The sequence below is a fragment of the Pristiophorus japonicus genome, chromosome 5, assembly GCF_044704955.1.
Source record: "Pristiophorus japonicus isolate sPriJap1 chromosome 5, sPriJap1.hap1, whole genome shotgun sequence".
In the NCBI taxonomy this organism is placed as follows: Eukaryota; Metazoa; Chordata; class Chondrichthyes; family Pristiophoridae; genus Pristiophorus; species Pristiophorus japonicus.
The window spans coordinates 46854819-46874550 of NC_091981.1; the positions used below are offsets into that span (position 1 = coordinate 46854819).

At 44.6% G+C, this 19732-nt stretch overlaps 1 protein-coding gene and 1 pseudogene across 2 annotated transcripts in view; both read right to left on the bottom strand.

Annotated features, from left to right (window-relative positions):
- osbpl10b (oxysterol binding protein-like 10b) overlaps positions 1 to 19134 on the bottom strand; it is a 347280-nt gene extending 328146 nt beyond the window's left edge. For both annotated transcript variants that reach the window (XM_070880587.1, XM_070880585.1), the window contains exon 1: positions 18160 to 19134. In XM_070880587.1, coding sequence (XP_070736688.1) covers positions 18160 to 18449 — 290 coding nt within the window. In that variant the 5' untranslated portion in view covers positions 18450 to 19134. The remainder of the gene's footprint in view (positions 1 to 18159) is intronic.
- Positions 6667 to 6898, bottom strand: LOC139264890 (U2 spliceosomal RNA; annotated as a pseudogene).
- Positions 19135 to 19732: the final 598 nt, after the last annotated feature.

Below are 19732 nucleotides of genomic sequence, written 5' to 3' on the forward strand. Positions count from 1 at the left end.
TCTCACTACGCTCAAGGAGCATCACAAGATCCACTGAATGAAGGAGATGTAGACGGTCCAAGTATTGCTGGCAGCGGTCCATAATAGTGTTGTGGAGTTGGAAGGAGTCACATAGATGACCTGGAAGAGGGGACAGAGTGTAGTGTAACAAAATTTGCAGGTGACACAAAGATTAGTGGGAAAGTGGGTTGTGTAGAGGACACAGAGAGGCTGCAAAGAGATTTAGATAGGTTAAGCGAATAGGCTAAGGTTTGGCAGATGGAATACAATGTCGGAAAATGTGAGGTCATCCACCTTGGAAAAAAAAACACAGTAAAAGGGAATATTATTTGAACGGGGAGAAATTACAACATGCTGCGGTGCAGAAGGACCTGGGGGTCCTTGTGCATGAAACTCTTTTTGGTCCTTGTGCATGAAACTCTTTTGAGTTTACCTGCGAAAACATAAAACATTAAACGGTGCCACCCGACCTGCGTGACACTCCAGACATTTACAAGGCCCTTTTTTTTTTTCCCCCCCCTTTTTTTGTTTTTTTTTGTGTTTTTCTTTTTTTGTTTTTTTTAATTTTGGGCACTAAAATCACAATTTTCCCCAGTGCCCCCTATAAAAGGGAAGGGGGACACTAAAAGCACCGGCAATTAAAACAAATTAAACTTAAAAACGTAAAATCAAATTAAAATTTGGTTGCCGGGCGTGATGATGCACTCCAGTCCCTCCGGTGCCCACCTCTCGCGGAAGGCCGCGAGCGTACCGGTGGACACCGCGTGCTCCATCTCCAAGGACACCCTGGACCGGATGTAAGAGCGGAAGAGAGGCAGGCAGTCAGGTTGAACGACCCCCTCGACCGCCCGCTGCCTGGACCGGCTGATGGCACCCTTGGCCGTGCCCAGGAGCAGTCCTACGAGGAGGCCTTCGGACCTACCCGCTCCCCTCCGCACAGGGTGCCCAAAGATCAGGAGAGTGGGACTGAAGTGCAGCCAGAATTTCAGGAGCAGCCCCTTCAAATAATGGAACAGGGGCTGCAACCTCGAGCACTCAATAAAAACATGGAACACGGACTCCTCCAGACCACAGAAATTGCAGGCGGCCTGGGAGTCCGTGAACCGGCTTAAAAATTTGTTGCACGGCACTGCTCCGTGCACCACCCTCCAGGCCAAGTCCCCGATGAATAGTGGGGAGGACCCCTGCATAGAGTGCCCTCCATCGGGGACCCCCGCCTCCTCCGGACGGCAAGATGGTACGCCATGGCGTGTCCGGACGGCCGGCGAATATGGCAAAGTTGAGGGTGTGCAGGAGCAGCCCGTACAGGAAACCCCTCCGCGCGGAACTGAAAGGCGCGGAGGGGATTTCCCCGAGGCGGCTCAAGTTATGAGGCGCCGGCCCCCGAGGGAGGTTCCGGGGTTTGGCGCCGATGAGGAATTCCGTCCGGACGGGGGTCAGTTCGGACGGGATCTCCCCACGTGCTTGAGCCTCCTCGATGCACCTAACGGAGTCAGGGCCCAGAGCTGTTTTTAGCGACTCGATGGCATCGGCCGCATGGCGGACGTTGGCAGAATTTAGGCGCCGCGCCAGCGTGTCTGACGCCATCCAGCCCGCTCCTCCGCCATCGTCCTTGTGCATGAATCCCAAAAAGTTAGTTTGCAGGTGCAGCAGGTAATCAGGAAGGCGAATGGAATGTTGGCCTTCATTACGAGAAGGATGGAGTACAAGAGCAGGGAGGTCCTGCTGCAACTGTACAGGGTATTGGTGAGGCCGCACCTGGAGTACTGCGTGCAGTTTTGGTCACCTTACTTAAGGAAGGATATACTAGCCTTGGAGAGGGTACAGAGGCGATTCACTAGGCTGATTCCGGAGATGAGGGGGTTACCTTATGATGATAGATTGAGTAGACTGGGTCTTTACTCGTTGGAGTTCAGAAGGATGAGGGGTGATCTTATAGAAACATTTAAAATAATGAAAGGGATAGACAAGATAGAGGCAGAGAGGTTGTTTCCACTGGTCGGGGAGACTAGAACTAGGGGGCACAGCCTCAAAATATGGGGAAGCCAATTTAAAACCGAGTTGAGAAGGAATTTCTTCTCTTAGAGGGTTGTGAATCTGTGGAATTCTCTGCCCAAGGAAGCAGTTGAGGCTAGCTCATTGAATGTATTCAAATCACAGATAATAGATTTTTAACCAATAAGGGAATTAAGGGTTATGGGGAGCGGGCGGGTAAGTGGAGCTGAGTCCACGGCCAGATCAGCCATGATCTTTTTGAATGGCGGACGGAGCAGGCTCGAGGGGCTAGATGGCCTACTCCTATTCCTAATTCTTATGTTCTTTCGTTCCTCCATAGAAGGGGAAAGTTAATAATCAATCCCTACCATTTCTTTAGCAGTCCCTGTTGAACTGGAAAATCAATTTGGAACTTGCATGGCGCATGCTCCACCTAGTTTTTCCAGACACATTACAGAAGGGTCCTAAAACAGGTGCAGGACCCATCTCTGCATATTTAAAAAATAGATCCACTGTTGATTTCAGGCAGCTGCTAGGACTGCCTAAAAACATAAAGGACCAATATGGTGGCAGCCATGTTGCCAGCACGAATTAGGTACAAGATCTCGCACCCAGAAATTGTTATACATTCAAACTATTTTACACTCAAAAGATTACCAAAATGCATACCAATTTCTACTCTAGTTATGTTCAAATAACTTTTGCTGAATGTAGCCCATGGCAAGTGCCAGAATGTCAGATCAGGCCACCATGTAAATTGAGTTGGACACCCCTGCGATAAAGGAATGCCTCCACTCAGCCCCTCCCCATTAGTTGTGGTTCAAGTATGAGGTATCTGCAAATGTTAATCCATGCGCTACCATTTCATAGCACTGCACACGGATTGATTTATAAAAACTTGCAGCAATTAATTCAACAACTAGTTATTCATGAAACAGTTAAACTGAATACAGATATTAAACCATTACATGGAAATTGATACCAAATTTGCTCAGTGTTTTCACAGTTCCGGCATTTGAGTTCATTATACGTGTGTGCCAACTAACACCCTGCTTTTTAAAAAATAACTCATAACATTTACCACCAGTTATTGTTGCAACAATGTGACCAATCATCTGTAGTACAGGATATAAACAGCCATCATGTTATGATACTGCAAGATGCCACGGTTGAATCAATGACAAGCAAATTAAATAATCCTTTCCAAATGTAAGATGCAGAGTACATTGGCACTCCGATATATTGCATCAGAGTACATAGATTTTCATCCATAATTTCCCAAATGACAAGCTCACAATCCCATCTGTGCAATGAGAGACAACTGCTGAGTTGAAACACCAAGTAAAGACTTAGGCATTTCCCCAGTGGGAATAAAAAAAAAAATGGAGCACACCTCCCAGCAGCTGGCTTTAGAACAGTATTGGCAGAGTCTTGGGAACAGTCACCTGCCTGTCCAGTCAGTGAATCGTGTATTGGACAAGAAACATTCATTGAATTAGTGCAGCATTTTGTTTTCAGTTCTACAATAGCCAATAGGCAATAGGCAATTATTGAACGAGTCATCAGGTACATAGTGAAAAGCAAATGAAGCAATAGTTTTAGTTCACCTGTTTGTTGAAGAGGCCAAAAATTGCTGGTCACAGGAATGTGGGAAGGGAGGACCTTGAGACAATCACTATCACTAAGGGGGTAGTGCTGGACAGGCTAATGGATCTCAAGGTAGACAAGTCCCCTAGTCCTGATGAAATGCATCCCAGGGTATTAAAAGAGATGGCGGAAGTTATAGCAGATGCATTCGTTATAATCTACCAAAATTCTCTGGACTCTGGGGATTGGAAAGCAGCTAATGTAACGCCTCTGTTTAAAAAAGGGGGCAGACAGTTTAACATCTGTAGTGGGGAAAATGCTTGAAGCCATCATTAAGGAAGAAATAGCGGGACATCTAGATAGGAATAGTGCAATCAAGCAGACGCAACATGGATTCATGAAGGGGAAATCATGTTTAACTAATTTACTGGAATTCTGTGAGGATATAACAAGCATGGTGGATAGAGGTGTACCGATGGATGTGGTGTATTTAGATTTCCAAAAAGGCATTCGATAAGGTACCACACAAAAGGTTACTGCAGAAGATAAAGGTACGCGGAGTCAGAGGAAATGTATTAGCATGGATAGAGAATTGGCTGGCTAACAGAAAGCAGAGAGTCGGGATAAATGGGTCCTTTTCGGGTTGGAAATCGGTGGTTAGTGGTGTGCCACAGGGATCAGTGCTGGGACCACAACTGTTTACAATATACATAGATGACCTGGAAGAGGGTACAGAGTGTAGTGTAACAAAATTTGCAGATGACACAAAGATTAGTGGGAAAGCGGGTTGTGTAGAGGACACAGAGAGGCTGCAAAGAGATTTAGATAGGTTAAGCGAATGGGCTAAGGTTTGGCAGATGGAATACAATGTCGGAAAATGTGAGGTCATCCACCTTGGAAAAAAAACACAGTAAAAGGGAATATTATTTGAACGGGGAGAAATTACAACATGCTGCGGTGCAGAAGGACCTGGGGGTCCTTGTGCATGAATCCCAAAAAGTTAGTTTGCTGGTGCAGCAGGTAATCAGGAAGGCGAATGGAATGTTGGCCTTCATTACGAGAGGGATGGAGTACAAAAGCAGGGAGGTCCTGCTGCACCTGTACAGGGTATTGGTGAGGCCGCACCTGGAGTACTGTGTGCAGTTTTGGTCACCTTACTTAAGGAAGGATATACTAGCCTTGGAGGGGGTACAGAGACGATTCACTAGGCTGATTCCGGAGATGAGGGGGTTACCTTATGATGATAGATTGAGTAGACTGGGTCTTTACTCGTTGGAGTTCAAAAGGATGAGGGGTGATCTTATAGAAACGTTTAAAATAATGAAAGGAATAGACAAGATAGAGGCAGAGAGGTTGTTTCCACTGGTCGGGGAGACTAGAACTAGGGGGCACAGCCTCAAAATACGGGGGAGCCAATTTAAAACCGAGTTGAGAAGGAATTTCTTCTCTTAGAGGGTTGTGAATCTGTGGAATTCTCTGCCCAGGGAAGCAGTGGAGCCTAGCTCATTGAATATCTCTGATTTGAATACAGATAGATTTTTAACCAACAAGGGAATTAAGGGTTATGGGAAGCAGACGGGTAAGTGGAGCTGAGTCCACGGCCAGATCAGCCATGATCTTGTTGAGTGGCGGAGCAGGCTCGAGGGGCTAGATGGCCTACTCCTGTTCCTAATTCTTATGTTCTAATGTTCAAATGGTTCTGAATCAACTACTTACACTTCTGGTACACTCCTCAAATGGTCTACTCTACATGCAGTACAGAATGTGGTTCCTTACTAAAACTTCTTGCAAATATGTTCTGCTCTTAACTATTAAGTATCAATGGGTTATGCAGCACACATTTACTGGAAATTTTGACAATACCAAGTTAGCAGATGAAAGCTATCCAGCTGGCAATTTATTTGGATTTTCTACAGCATTGGTTCACGGAATTAACAACCGGTCAGGTAGCTGGATTAAAAATCTGCTTAGCAATAGGAAACAAAAGATAATGTTAAGGGGGCATTACTTGTTGAATAAGGACTGTGTAAATAGCAGGAATAAACAATATTGAGGCGAGTACTTACAATATCAATGAATGACAAACCTGTTTAGCCAGGAGTTTAAGAAATGTTCATGACATTTAAAGGATCTGGACCACTTAAGCAGATGATTAAGGAATAGTTGATTTATCCAACAGATAAAATGTAACATTATTTCAGAATTGGTTGTTCCAATGAAGAAATGTCAATTCACAAACATGGTAATTTGCCATTCACTGAAAGTTTCCAGTCAATGTCAAGCTGTTATCAACAAAGCTAATCAACTATAAAGAGAGTCATCTCAAGGGCACTTGATTATCAAGTTCAAACAAGTTGTTATTCTAATTTAATATACATCGCCAATGAGGCCACATCAAGAACATTGCTTTGGGCATCCTTCCTTCAAATAAACCAACTCGTTGGTCTAGAAAAAAGTAACAATGATTCTGGAATTTGGCTCCGAATTACAAAAAGCAACTCAGAACAAAACCTTATTGGAGAAAACAACTATGATCAGGAAATGTACTGATAACATGCATTTGATCAAGCTATTTAACTTGGACTAAGTAAAATACTGAAGAACAAAAGTACAAAATTACCCACCCTAAAATGAGACCCCAGATTAAGATGGTTTCACCTCTCAGAATAACGTGTATGGGCCAAACTAGAATCAGAGGATTGTCTTAACCCGTGAAACTACATTTTTAAAAATATATGATCAGAATGGATTTAAAGAATACATTAAGGATAAATACAGAAAGAGATGATCAGGTGGCAAGTTATCTGTGTAAAGTAGTAGTGATGGATAGGTATTCTTAAGTTTGGGGTTCAGGAAAATATAATGCAGAATTTATTTTCAAGAAATTTTAAATTGGTGGGATGGAGCCCACAACAGAATGCAAATGGTCACAGTCTAAAGAAGGGAGTGGCTTGAAGACCAGAATTTTTTTTTTTTTAATTCGTAGCCAATCGTTCCAATTCTTTGTCAAATCACAAACGCCAGAGGTCACCTTGCACATGCCAAGGATCACTCTGCGCCAATGCTCTTAGCCAAAAGGCCTAGAGCCACTGCACCATTCCTGGAAGTACTGCAATACCAGGTTCGTGCCATGGAGGTGGATGGGTCAGGTGCCCCACACACCTCCGTGGAGGTGGATGGGTCAACCCACCCCACCCACCTCCTGTTTCCAAAAATGCAAGCATATACCTTCCTGACCAGGGAGAAACCACCCGGAGGTCATGGTGGCTGGTCAGGTTAGTTATGCATGATCTTAGCCAAAAGGCCGAGAAGACCAGAATTGCCGTTTCTTGATCTGTTTACGGATTTGCTTATTTCAGGAAAGTGTTAAACACAATTTGGTTGCCCACGCGAGCTACTCACTTAGTCAAGGTGATCACTGATTAATCCATGCCACGAGAAGCAGTAAAGATATTGAATTATCGACTTGATTAGAAACAGAATCAAAAATCCATCGGCTCTCTTAATGGTTCAGCAATTTTATCCAGTGAGCGAGCTACACAGATCAGAAAACTCCCAAGTTCAATCACTATTGCCCAACGCGGCGGCAGTCGTGAGCAGCATCGAGGAGGTGCGTGGTGAGGCGTGAGTTCCGGGGTCGGCGAGAGGCCTATAAAGGCCCAACGCGGCGTCAGTCGGGAGCAGCGTCGAGGAGGTGCGTGGAGAGGCGTGAGTTCCGGGGTCGGCGAGAGGCCTATAAAGGCCCAACGCGGCGGCAGTCGGGAGCAGCGTCGAGGAGGTGCGTGGTGAGGCGTATTTGTGCAGCTACAGGGAGAAGGCAAAAAAGAAGTAGAAAGAAACAGAAAAGTGAGGTCACAGCCAAGGGGGTAAGTGATTGGCTGGTGATTGGTGAGTAGTTTTTCTTTTTTCTCTTCGATAACAGTGAGTAAACTTTAGCATTGTTGTTGCTTATCAAAGGGTTAAGTCATGGCAGGACAGCTCGGTCACGTGTTATGCTCCTCCTGTACCATGTGGGAACTCAGGGACACCACCAGTGTTCCTGAAGACTACGTGTGCGGGAAGTGTATCCGCCTCCAGCTCCTGACGGACCGCGTTGCGGAGTTGGAGCTGAGGGTGGATTCACTCTGGAGCATCCACGATGCTGAGAATGACGTGAGTAGCACGTGTAGCGAGTTGGTCGTACCGCAGGGAAAGGGTCCACAGCCAGATAGGGAATGGAAGACCAGCAGGAAGAGCAGTGCAAGGAAGGTAGTGCAGGGGTCCCCTGTGGTCATCCCCCTGCAAAACAGATACACTGCTTTGGGTATTGTTGGGGGGGATGACTCATCAGGGGAGGGCCGCAGCAGCCAAGTTCATGGCACCGTGGCTGGCTCTGTTGCACAGGAGGGCAGGAAAAAGAGTGGGAAAGCGATAGTGATAGGGGATTCAATTGTAAGGGGAATAGTCAGGCGTTTCTGCGGCCGCAACCGAGACTCCAGGATGGTATGTTGCCTCCCTGCTGCAAGGGTCAAGCATGTCTCAGAGCGGGTGCAGGACATTCTAAAAGGAGGGAGAACAGCCACTTGTCGTGGTGCACATTGGTACCAACGACATAGGTAAAAAAAGGGATGAGGTCCTACGAAACGAATTTAAGGAGCTAGTAGCCAAATTAAAAAGTAGGACCTCAAAAGTAGTAATCTCAGGATTGCTACCAGTGCCACGTGCTAGTCAGAGTAGGAATCGCAGGATAGCGCAGATGAATACGTGGCTTCAGCAGTGGTGCAGCAGGGAGGGATTCAAATTCCTGGGGCATTGGAACCGATTCTGGAGGAGGTGGGACCAGTACAAACCGGACGGTCTGCACCTGGGCAGGACCGGAACCAATGTCCAAGGGGGAGTGTTTGCTAGTGCTGTTGGGGAGGAGTTAAACTAATATGGCAGGGGGATGGGAACCAATGCAGGGAGACAGAGGGAAACAAAAAGGAGACAAAAGCAAAAGACAGAAAGGAGATGAGGAAATGTGGAGGGCAGAGAAACCCAAGGCAAAGAACAAAAAGGGCCACTGTACAGCAAAATTCTAAAAGGACAAAGGGTGTTAAAAAAACAAGCCTGAAGGCTTTGTGTCTTAATGCAAGGAGTATCTGTAATAAGGTGGATGAATTAACTGTGCAAATAGATGTTAACAAATATGATGTGATTGGGATTACAGAGACGTGGCTCCAGGTGGATCAGGGCTGGGAACTCAACATCCAGGGGTATTCAACATTCAGGAAGGATAGAATAAAAGGAAAAGGAGGTGGGGTAGCACTGCTGGTTAAGGAGGAGATTAAGGCAATAGTTAGGAAGGACATTAGCTTTGATGATGTGGAATCTATATAGGTAGAGCTGCAGAACAAGGGGCAAAAAACATTAGTGGGAGTTGTGTACAGACCTCCAAACAGTAGTAGTGATGTTGGGGAGGGCATCAAACAGGAAATTAGGGGTGCATGCAATAAAGTTGCAGCAGTTATAATGGGTGACTTTAATATGCACATAGATTGGGCTAACCAAACTGGAAGCAATACGGTGGAGGAGGATTTCCTGGAGTGCATAAGGGATGGTTTTCTAGACCAATATGTCGAGGAACCAACTAGGGGGGAGGCCATCTTAGACTGGGTGTTGTGTAATGAGAGAGGATTAATTAGCAATCTCGTTGTGCGAGGCCCCTTGGGGGAAGAGTGACCATAATATTGTGGAATTCTGCATTAGGATGGAGATTGAAACATTTAATGCAGAGACCATGGTCCAGAACTTAAAGGCGGCTAACTTTGAAGGTATGAGGCGTGAACTGGCTAGGATAGATTGGCGAATGATACTTAACGGGTTGACTGTGGATGGGCAATGGCAGACATTTAGAGACCGCATGGATGAACTACAACAATTGTACATTCCTGTCTGGCGTAAAAATAAAAAAGGGAAGGTGGCTCAACGGTGGCTATCAAGGGAAATCGGGGATAGTATTAAAGCCAAGGAAGTGGCATACAAATTGGCCAGAAATAGCAGCGAACCCAGGGACTGGGAGAAATTTAGAACTCAGCAGAGGAGGACAAAGGGTTTGATTAGGGCAGGGAAAATGGAGTACGAGAAGAAGCTTGCAGGGAACATTAAGACGGATTGCAAAAGTTTCTATAGATATGTAAAGAGAAAAAGGTTAGTAAAGACAAAAGTAGGTCCCCTGCAGTCAGAATCAGGGCAAGTCATAACGGGGAACAAAGAAATGGCGGACCAATTGAACAAGTACTTTGGTTCGGTATTCACTAAGGAGGACACAAACAACCTTCCGGATATAAAAGGGGTCAGAGGGTCTAGTAAGGAGGAGGAACTGAGGGAAATCCTTATTAGTCGGGAAATTGTGTTGGGGAAATTGATGGGATTGAAGGCAGATAAATCCCCAGGGCCTATGGACTGCATCCCAGAGTACTTAAGGAGGTGGCCTTGGAAATAGCAGATGCATTGACAGTCATTTTCCAACATTCCATTGACTCTGGATCAGTTCCTATCGAGTGGAGGGTAGCCAATGTAACCCCACTTTTTAAAAAAGGAGGGAGAGAAAACAGGGAATTATAGACTGATCAGCCTGACCTCAGTAGTGGGAAAAATGATGGAATCAATTATTAAGGACATCATAACAGCGCATTTGGAAAGAGGTGACATGATACCCATGCTGACTTGGACCTTTGTGAAAGGGAAAACATGCTTGACAAATCTTCTGGAATTTTTTGAGGATGTTTCCAGTAGAGAAGACAAGGGAGAACCAGTTGATGTGGTATATTTGGACTTTCAGAAGGCTTTCGACAAGGTCCCACACAAGAGATTAATGTGCAAAGTTAAAGCACATGGGATTGGGGGTAGTCTGCTGACATGGATTGAGAACTGGTTGTCAGACAGGAAGCAAAGAGTAGGGGACTTTTCAGAAGGCAGGCAGTGACTCGTGGGGTACCGCAAGCTTCTGTGCTGGGGCCCCAGCTGTTTACACTGTACATTAATGATTTAGATGAGGGAATTAAATGTAGTATCTCCAAATTTGCAGATGACACTAAGTTGGGTGGCAGTGGGAGCTGCGAGGAGGATGCTATGAGGCTGCAGAGCGACTAGGATAGATTAGGTGAGTGGGCAAATGCATGGCAGATGAAGTATAATGTGGATAAATGTGAGGTTATCCACTTTGGTGGTAAAAACAGAGAGACAGACTATTATCTGAATGGTGACAGATTAGGAAAAGGGGAAGTGCAACGAGACCTGGATGTCATGGTACATCAGTCATTGAAGGTTGGCATGCAGGTACAGCAGGCGGTTAAGAAAGCAAATGGCATGTTGGCCTTCATAGCGAGGGGATTTGAGTACAGGGGCAGGGAGGTGTTGCTACAGTTGTACAGGGCCTTGGTGAGGCCACACCTGGAGTATTGTGTACAGTTTTAGTCTCCTAACCCGAGGAAGGACATTCTTGCTATTGAGGGAGTGCAGCGAAGGTTCACCAGACTGATTCCCGGGATGGCGGGACTGACATATCAAGAAAGACTGGATCAACTGGGCTTGTATTCACTGGAGTTCAGAAGAATGAGAGGGGACCTCATAGAAACGTTTAAAATTCTGATGGGGTTAGACAGGTTAGATGTAGGAAGAATGTTCCCAATGTTGGGGAAGTCCAGAACCAGGGGTCACAGTCTAAGGATAAGGGGTAAGCCATTTAGGACCGAGATGAGGAGAAACTTCTTCACCCAGAGAGTGGTGAACCTGTGGAATTCTCTACCACAGAAAGTTGTTGAGGCCAATTCACTAAATATATTCAAAAAGGAGTTAGATGAAGTCCTTACTACTAGGGGGATCAAGGGGTATGGCGAGAAAGCAGGAATGGGGTACTGAAGTTGCATGTTCAGCCATGAACTCATTGAATGGCGGTGCAGGCTAGAAGGGCCGAATGGCCTACTCCTGCACCTATTTTCTATGTTTCTATTCTGCATTCAATTAGTCAATCTTAGAGACAGCAGTTGAGGTGTTACAACTGGCCTCAGGAAGGGAAGTTAGACAGGGTTCCCATTCCTGAGCATCAACTAGTAACCCTCTTTAGAAGTACATATGTTGATGTCAAAAGGAAGGATGAATCAAACTTGGGTGTGGTGCACCCTCACAGTCGAATACTCTGTCAGCATTCATTATGAAAAATGGCCATCTGAATAATGCACTTGAGGGAAATTTTCACAGGAGGGCCTTACCCAAGCAAGAATTCAATGCCTTCAAGGTTTGGTTGGAGAGAAAATAAAAAGGCCTAGACAGTGGAGGTCTGATTTGGCATTAGTAAAAGGAAAAATGCCTAAAAAGAGACTGGTTATTTTTAAAATCTAGCTGGCAGAATAAAAAAGAAGACATTCTAGTAATGAATGGTAATATTAATCACCTGACCCAAGTGATTCAAGAAACTGTCTAATAACTAGAATGTTCTAGCTCTGTAGCAAATGCAAATATATTGTCCATTTGGCAACAGAACTGATCCCCATCAGTGATGAATTTGATAACAGTAGGTCAATGACATTATTGTTGAACATAACAACATGTAATCACAGATCAGACACTAAGCCGAGCCAATTTCTTGCAGGTAATCAAAAACAGATCAAATAAACCATAAAAGTACAAATAAATTACAAAAATAAACAGCAAGATATGCAGACTGCTCTCCCTTACTTCCTAGTCATGAGTTACAGTGCAAATTAGCAGATCGTCAAATCATCTTTTTCCAATGGAAAATATTAATCATCAGAGTGGCACAATAATATTACATGAACTCCAGAATGTAAAAAAGTAAAGCGATGTCTTAAATAAATTGAACTATCATAATATCCCTGCGTATTATACCTACTTCTCGCATAATGTTTCCATCCAGGGAGGAAACGCATTTCTCTGTCTCTTTCTTTCATTTTCCAAATTTTGGGAAAGCTAAAACCTATATAGTTGCTCTTTCTTTTATTTAAAAAAAACACTGGGGAGATTGTGGTTCCACAGCTAGTGTTTTTTTCCTCCCAAGTAACTAATCTTTTTCCAGTAATGTTAGACTATATTGATCTGATTTGTCTCAAAATGCTTAGAGATTTCCACACACTGTCTCTCATTCCCCGCTTGCTGTTAAGTTTTACACTTCAAAAGTTACTTAAAAGCAGTTTTCAAACAAGTAGTATCCCTACTATGACATCATAGGACGTCGGGATAATAAAAAATGTTTTAAACTTTAAAGAAAATATGCAACAAGGAGCAACTGAAACACATGGACTTTCAGAAGGCATTTGATAAAGTCCCTTATAAGAGGCTGTTAACTAAAGTTGAAACTCATGGAATTGAAGGCAAATTATTGACGTGTTTAAGAAATTGGCTGAGCGGCAGGAGACAGAGAGTAGGGATAATGGGCAAGTACTCCAATTGGCAGGATGTGATAGTGGTGTCCAACTATTCAACGTTTTTATTAACGACTTAGATGATGGGATAGAAAGCCACATATCCAAGTTTGCCGATGACACATAGCTAGACGGTATTGTAAGCAGTGTAGATGGAAGCATAAGATTACAAAGATATTAATAGATTAAACGAATGGGCAAAACTGTGGCAAATGAATGTCAATGTAGGAAAATGTGAGGTAATTTACTTTGGACCTAAAAAGGATCGAACAAAGTACTTTCTAAATGGTGTAAAGCTAGAAACAGTGGAGGTCTAAAGATCCATGTTCATAGATTAAAATATCAAAAAAGCTAATGGAATGCTGCCATTTATATCTAGAGAATTAGAATACAAGGGGGTAGAAGTCATGCTTCAGCTATACAAAGCCCTGATTAGACCACATTTGGAGTACCGTGAGCAGTTCTGGGCACCACACCCAAGGAAGGATATACTGACTTTGGAGGGAGGGCAATGTAGATTTACCTGAAAGATACCTGGGGATCGAAATTCACCCCCGCCCAAAACAGGCCGCACCTTCCGCTTTTGAAGTGATTTCTATGCCACGTCGGATGAGGTGGCCTCTTTCGCGAAATTCAGCTGTCGTTTTTTTTTTTAAAAAGTGGATCGGAATTCGGTCATAATGGGGGAGGAAGTGTGGTGGTGAGTACTCTAGAGGGGCAGAAGTGAAGGCGAGACGGAGTCTCCGCCGCTGTCAAGTCAACAGCAGAACGGTGATGACGTCATTATGCGTGTGCTTCATCGCGTCTCTCCCCTTCACTTAAAGGGAAGAGAAGCAGCGATTCTTTAGGTTCGGTCCACTTGGCCACCAGGGAAGGTTTCAGCCGAGCCAGCGGTCTGGCACCTAAGAGGGGGTTCCAGACTGCCTGTTGGCAGCCCGGCTGTACACAGAGGTACAATTGTCCAGCCGACCTGCAAAAAAAAATGAAATGGCGGCAGTGGACCCTCGCGCAGCCAAGTCCCACACACAGAAGACAAGGTGCACCGACAGAAAAAGCTGTCGGGGGCACCGGTTGTCGGATCAAGGCTTGAGGATTTTTACAGCTGAATTTGGCTGGAGGTGCAGGAGATCGGCGGTGCGCACGTTGCTCACGCACTTAGAAGAAATCTCCAAGCTGAATTTTGCTGGCAGCCACCATTGGATCAGATGTCGGTGGCCACTCGACTCCGCCACTTGGTCGCCGCTTTCCGGCGATAAGTGGCCCTTTGGGTGGCTGAATTTTGGCCCCCTGGACTCCAAGGGTTAAATTACGAGGCAAGATTACAAACTAGGGTTGTATTCCCTGGAATTTAGACGGTTACGGGGTGATATGATCGAAGTTTAAAGATATTAAGGGAAACATAGAAAATAGGTGCAGGAGTAGGCCATTCTGTCCTTCTAACCTGCACCGTCATTCAATGAGTTCATGGCTGAACATGCAACTTCAGTACCCCATTCCTGCTTTCTCGCCATACCCCTTGATCCCCCTAGTAGTAAGGACTTCATCTAACTCCTTTTTGAATATATTTAGTGAATTGGCCTCAACAACTTTCTGTGGTAGAGAATTCCACAGGTTCACCATTCTCTGGGTGAAGAAGTTTCTCCTCATCTCGGTCCTAAATGGCTTACCCCTTATCCTTAGACTGTGTCCCCTGGTTATGAACTTCCCCAACATTGGGAACATTCTTCCTGCATCTAACCTGTCTAAACCCATCAGAATTTTAAACGTTTCTATGAGGTCCCCTCTCATTCTTCTGAACTCCAGTGAATACAAGCCCAGTTGATCCAGTCTTTCTTGATATGTCAGTCCCGCCATCCCGGGAATCAGTCTGGTGAACCTTCGCTGCACTCCCTCAATAGCAAGAATGTCCTTCCTCAAGTTAGGAGACCAAAACTGTACACAATACTCCAGGTGTGGCCTCACCAAGGCCCTGTACAACTGTAGCAACACCTCCCTGCCCCTGTACTCAAATCCCCTCGTTATGAAGGCCAACATGCCATTTGCTTTCTTAACCACCTGCTGTACCGGCATGCCAACCTTCAATGACTGATGTACCATGACACCCAGGTCTCGTTGCACCTCCCCTTTTCCTAATCTGTCACCATTCAGATGATAGTCTGTCTCTCTGTTTTTACCACCAAAGTGAACTACCTCACATTTATCCACATTATACTTCATCTGCCATGCATTTGCCCACTCACCTAACCTATCCAAGTCACTCTGCAGCCTCATAGCATCCTCCTCGCAGCTGGAACGGATAGGGTAGATTGAGAAAATTATTTCCGCTGGTTGGGGAGTCCAAGGCTAGGGGCATAGTCTTAAAATTAGAATCAGACCTTTCAGGAGTGAAGTTGGGAAACACTTCTACACACAAAGGATGGTAGAACTTTGGAACTCCCTTCCACAAACAGCAATTGATGCTAGACCAATTGTTAACTTTAAAATCGGAGATTGATAGATTTTGGTTAACCAAAGCTATTAAGGGATATGGGGAAATAGTGGGTATATGGAGTTTAGTCACAGATCAGCCAGGATCTCATTGAATGGTAGAACAAGTTGGAGGAGCTAAATGGCCTACTCCTATATGCAAATGCACAAACACTGTCAGTTACAATACATCAATGTACGTGACAGTACAGTACAACGGGCAGCAATTCCTTACTAGTATTTATATATTTTTTTAAGTCATTCATGCTTTTAAGAAAATCAACTTTTTCAAAGCAAGCACATTACTAGCTGCTACCTCAACAAACTAGATAACGAAGAAGGAAATCTGACATCCAAAAAGGACTATCAGCATCCACTGCTGTGGTAACAAAGTACAGTAGTTAAAGGGGTGACATTGTTGACAATTCAGTCATATCTTCCACTCACATCCAATTGGACACTGGATCTCTATTATGCATGAACATCTTCAACCTTCATATTACATAGACTATCACAGCACTTGCATTATTGGTGACACTTAAACAGTAAATGCCTGTAACTTAGCCAGCGCAAGTACAATGGAGTTAACTGTATTTTTTCCAGAATTAGGAGACAGTTAGCAATCTTCCACAGGATTACCTAGGATATACGGCACAGAAACAGGCAATTTGGCCCAACCAGTCCATGGTGGCATTTATGCTCCACTCGAACCTCCGCCAGTCTTTCATCATCTAATCCATCAGCTTAACCCTCTATTCCTTTCTCCCTCGAATGCTTATCCAGGCTCCCCTTAAATGCATCTATACTATTTGCTTCAACCACTCCCTGTGATAGTGAGTTCCACATGCTCACCACTCTCTGGGTAAGTAAGTTTCTTCTGAATTCCCTATTGGATTTTTTTGTGACTATTTTATATTGTTGGCCTCTAGTTATGCTCTTCCCCACAAATGGGAACATTCTTTCTGTATCCACTCCATCAAAACCTTTCATAATTTTAAAGACCTCTACTCAGTCATCCCTTAGCCTTCTTTTTGAGAAAGGAGACCCAGCCTGTTCATTCTTTCCCCAATATGTATACCCTCACAATTTTTGTATCATCCTTGTAAATCTTCTCTGCACCCTCTCCGGCGCCTCGATATCCTTTTTATAATATAGCGACCATAACTGGACCTAGTACTCTAAGTGTGGACTAACCAAGGGTTGATCCAGGTTTAGCATAACTTCCCTACTTTTCAATTCTATCCCTCAAGAAATAGATCCTGGTGCTTGGTTGGCTTTTGTTATGGCCTTGCTAACCTGTGGTGCAACTTTTAGTGATTAGTGTATTTGTGCTCCGAGATCCCTTTGTTCCTATACCCCACCTAGACTCTTACCTTTCAAGTAATAAGTGACCTCCCTATTCTTCGTACCAAAATGTGCTACCTCACAGTTATCTGTGTTGAACTTCATTTGCCAATTATTTGCCCAGTCTACAAGTTTATTAATGTCCTCCTGTAATTTGTTGCAGTCCTCCTCAGTATGGACTATATCCCCAATTTGGTATCATCTACACATTTAGAAATTGTGTTTTTGATTCCAAAGTCTAAATCGTTAATGTAAATTATGAACAGCATTGTCCCAGCACTGATCCTTATGGAACACTATTATCAGTATTATTTATTCTGAGAATTTTGGCTTTTCTTTTAAGCAAAATAGACTTCAAAACAGTGCGATAATTTACAGATTTTTTTCTTTCATGGATGTGAAAGAGAAATACCAAAATAGGTCAACAGTTGGCCAGTGTGAAGTTGTCTAAATGTCATACACATAAGCAAAGTTCAAACTGTTTCTAATCAGAACTCAAAAGCCTGAAAAACAGCCTTAAACTAGCTACTTGCCATTGTATATAAAACATGTATTTAAACCAAGTTTTCTTCCCATTATATATTAAGCATTGCTAGGACATTGTATGAAGTAGTTAATAAACCAAAGCCTGAAGGTATACATCACAACTGAGATGTCCGGTGGTCGTGAAATGTGCTATATCAATCCAATACTTTCTTTTTTTCCCCAGAGAAATAAGGGGTGGAAAATTACCAGTGAATAAACTATTCTATATTAAATATCAAGCATCAAATTGATTTTACTCAGATCAGCACTTTAGAACAACATCCTAAGTTAAATGTACCATGTGTATGAAATTCACCACAGCTTTTATTTTCCGACTCAAACTCAATGCTTTTCAGTGGGCCACTGAATACAAGCTAATAGATTAGAACTACCAAATTTGCATCTCATTATATTGTACTATCGTGACAGCAGGTAAATGGCTTTTATCAGCTCAGTGCACCCAATAGAGTACATCGAAATAACTTAACAAATTTGGCATATTTGGTACGCTCCAATATTTAAGCATTCCTAGTTGAGGCACGGATTCAATTATTTGTCCCACTGGTCCTTAATGAGGGTCAATCTAGCTCATATTTCAGTAAGAGCCTGCACAGCATGAACGTAACATAGGACCGTTGCCAACCTAGTAAAAGAAAATCTTGGATCGGAATTGGACGCAGAATTCGGGTCGAGTCGGCTACTATACCGAGTACTAGAGCTGAATTATTTGCGTTGCCTTGCGTGTTTAGTGGTGTATTTCACACGGTTAACGACAAGTGCAGGCTGTTAGCAACATGCTTCCCAAACAAGGTCGTTGTATATAGACTCCCTAGTTTCTTACCTGTTCTGCCAGCCCTGGAGCAGATTGGTATATTTGCTGAGCAAACCCTCCACCACCTGGCCAGCTTCCGGATGGTGTGGGTGTTGTTCGTGATGGTCCTCTCGGACTGTCCGCACCGACTCCGCGCCTGGTGCCGAGCTCGGGCTGCTGCAGTTGCTCTTCGGCCTCTCCTGGTTGTTTGTTTGCACCGCCGCCGATGATCCCCGTTCCCCTGGCGAGACGGAGTTGCTTCTCCCACCGCCACCAGCAGCAGCAGCGCCGCCCGGAGCCGCTTTCTCGGTGCTAAACATCTACCGCGACAGTAGCTGGTTGTCGTTTTTGTTGGGGGGTAGGGTGGGGGTTAAAAATAACAAAATAATTGTGTCACCGAAAGCAAACGGAGTTGCCCAACGGCGGCTACGGTGTGCAGCCAGCGCGCGGCACGGGGCAGGGCGAGCCGCGCGCGTTCTATGGAACGCTGCGATTAACGAACGCCCTGCGCTCGAGCCGCCCTGACACACGAGTACGAAGCGGGACAAGACGACCCAGAGCGGCCGGTGACTCTCGCTGATGTCGGTGGGTCAATGAGTCGAACGATAGGACCGGTTCCGTCTTCCCTTTCTGTCAAGTAGTCGTCGCTGGATGTGTGTCCTCCCTTGGTATGTGTGTGTTTTTTTCCTAATCTGCTGACTTCTCGGTCGCTCTGACGTGTCCGGGAGCTCCTTGCCTGCTTTGCCTCGCCTTCCTACCCGGTCACGGCGCTGGCACACTCAGCAATCAGTCCAGTCTGGCACGTCCCTCTTCTGCTGCCCTTGTCACCCAGCCCAAGAGGCGCCGTGTGGCATTCGCTCGCGACCCTCTCCCGATAACAACAACCTTGGTCGACAGAAGCCAGCCCGTCCCTCGGAGCCACTCACTCACTCACTCCTTCCCTCTCCCTTCTCGGTGAGGTTTTATTTTCCTGCCCTCCGCTTTGACTGGAGCTCGCGCATGGATTGCGTAACTCTGGAGAGCGTGCGTGACAACGTACACGCGCCCAACGCACAGATCCCCTCAATGAAATTGTCTCTGCAGAATAATCACCTAAATATATATATTACTGAAATACTGGATCTAATTAAACGACAGCTAGTGAACTATTTTAGTGAACTATTGAAGCCTGGTGTTTTTCGCCCACATCAGCTTTTCTAAAGCATCCAAAAATGAGTCATTTTAAGAGCTTTAACACGTGTTGCAGGAAGTAGATTATTCTTTATTGGAAGTATAGTTTGATTTATTCAATCCAAAACAGCTAATTTGTCAAACTTGGAATTTCGCATCAAAGTTGTGAAAAGTATAGCAAATCTCGAGGATTTGTGGTGATTCTTACGAAGTTGAAACATTTCTAAAATATAGTTGAATGTAACTCAAGTCTCGCTTATTGTTTTTGATTCTCAAAATTGGGCACTATTGTGTGTCTTTGCGCTCCCCCTCTACAGTTGTGGCCACGTTGGGAAAGTACTGAATTGTAATGTCTACTAATGTTCTTTATAAATCAATAACTAGCTAGTTGGCGACAGTGTTCTCATTCAGAAAGTCGAGATTGCAACAGAGA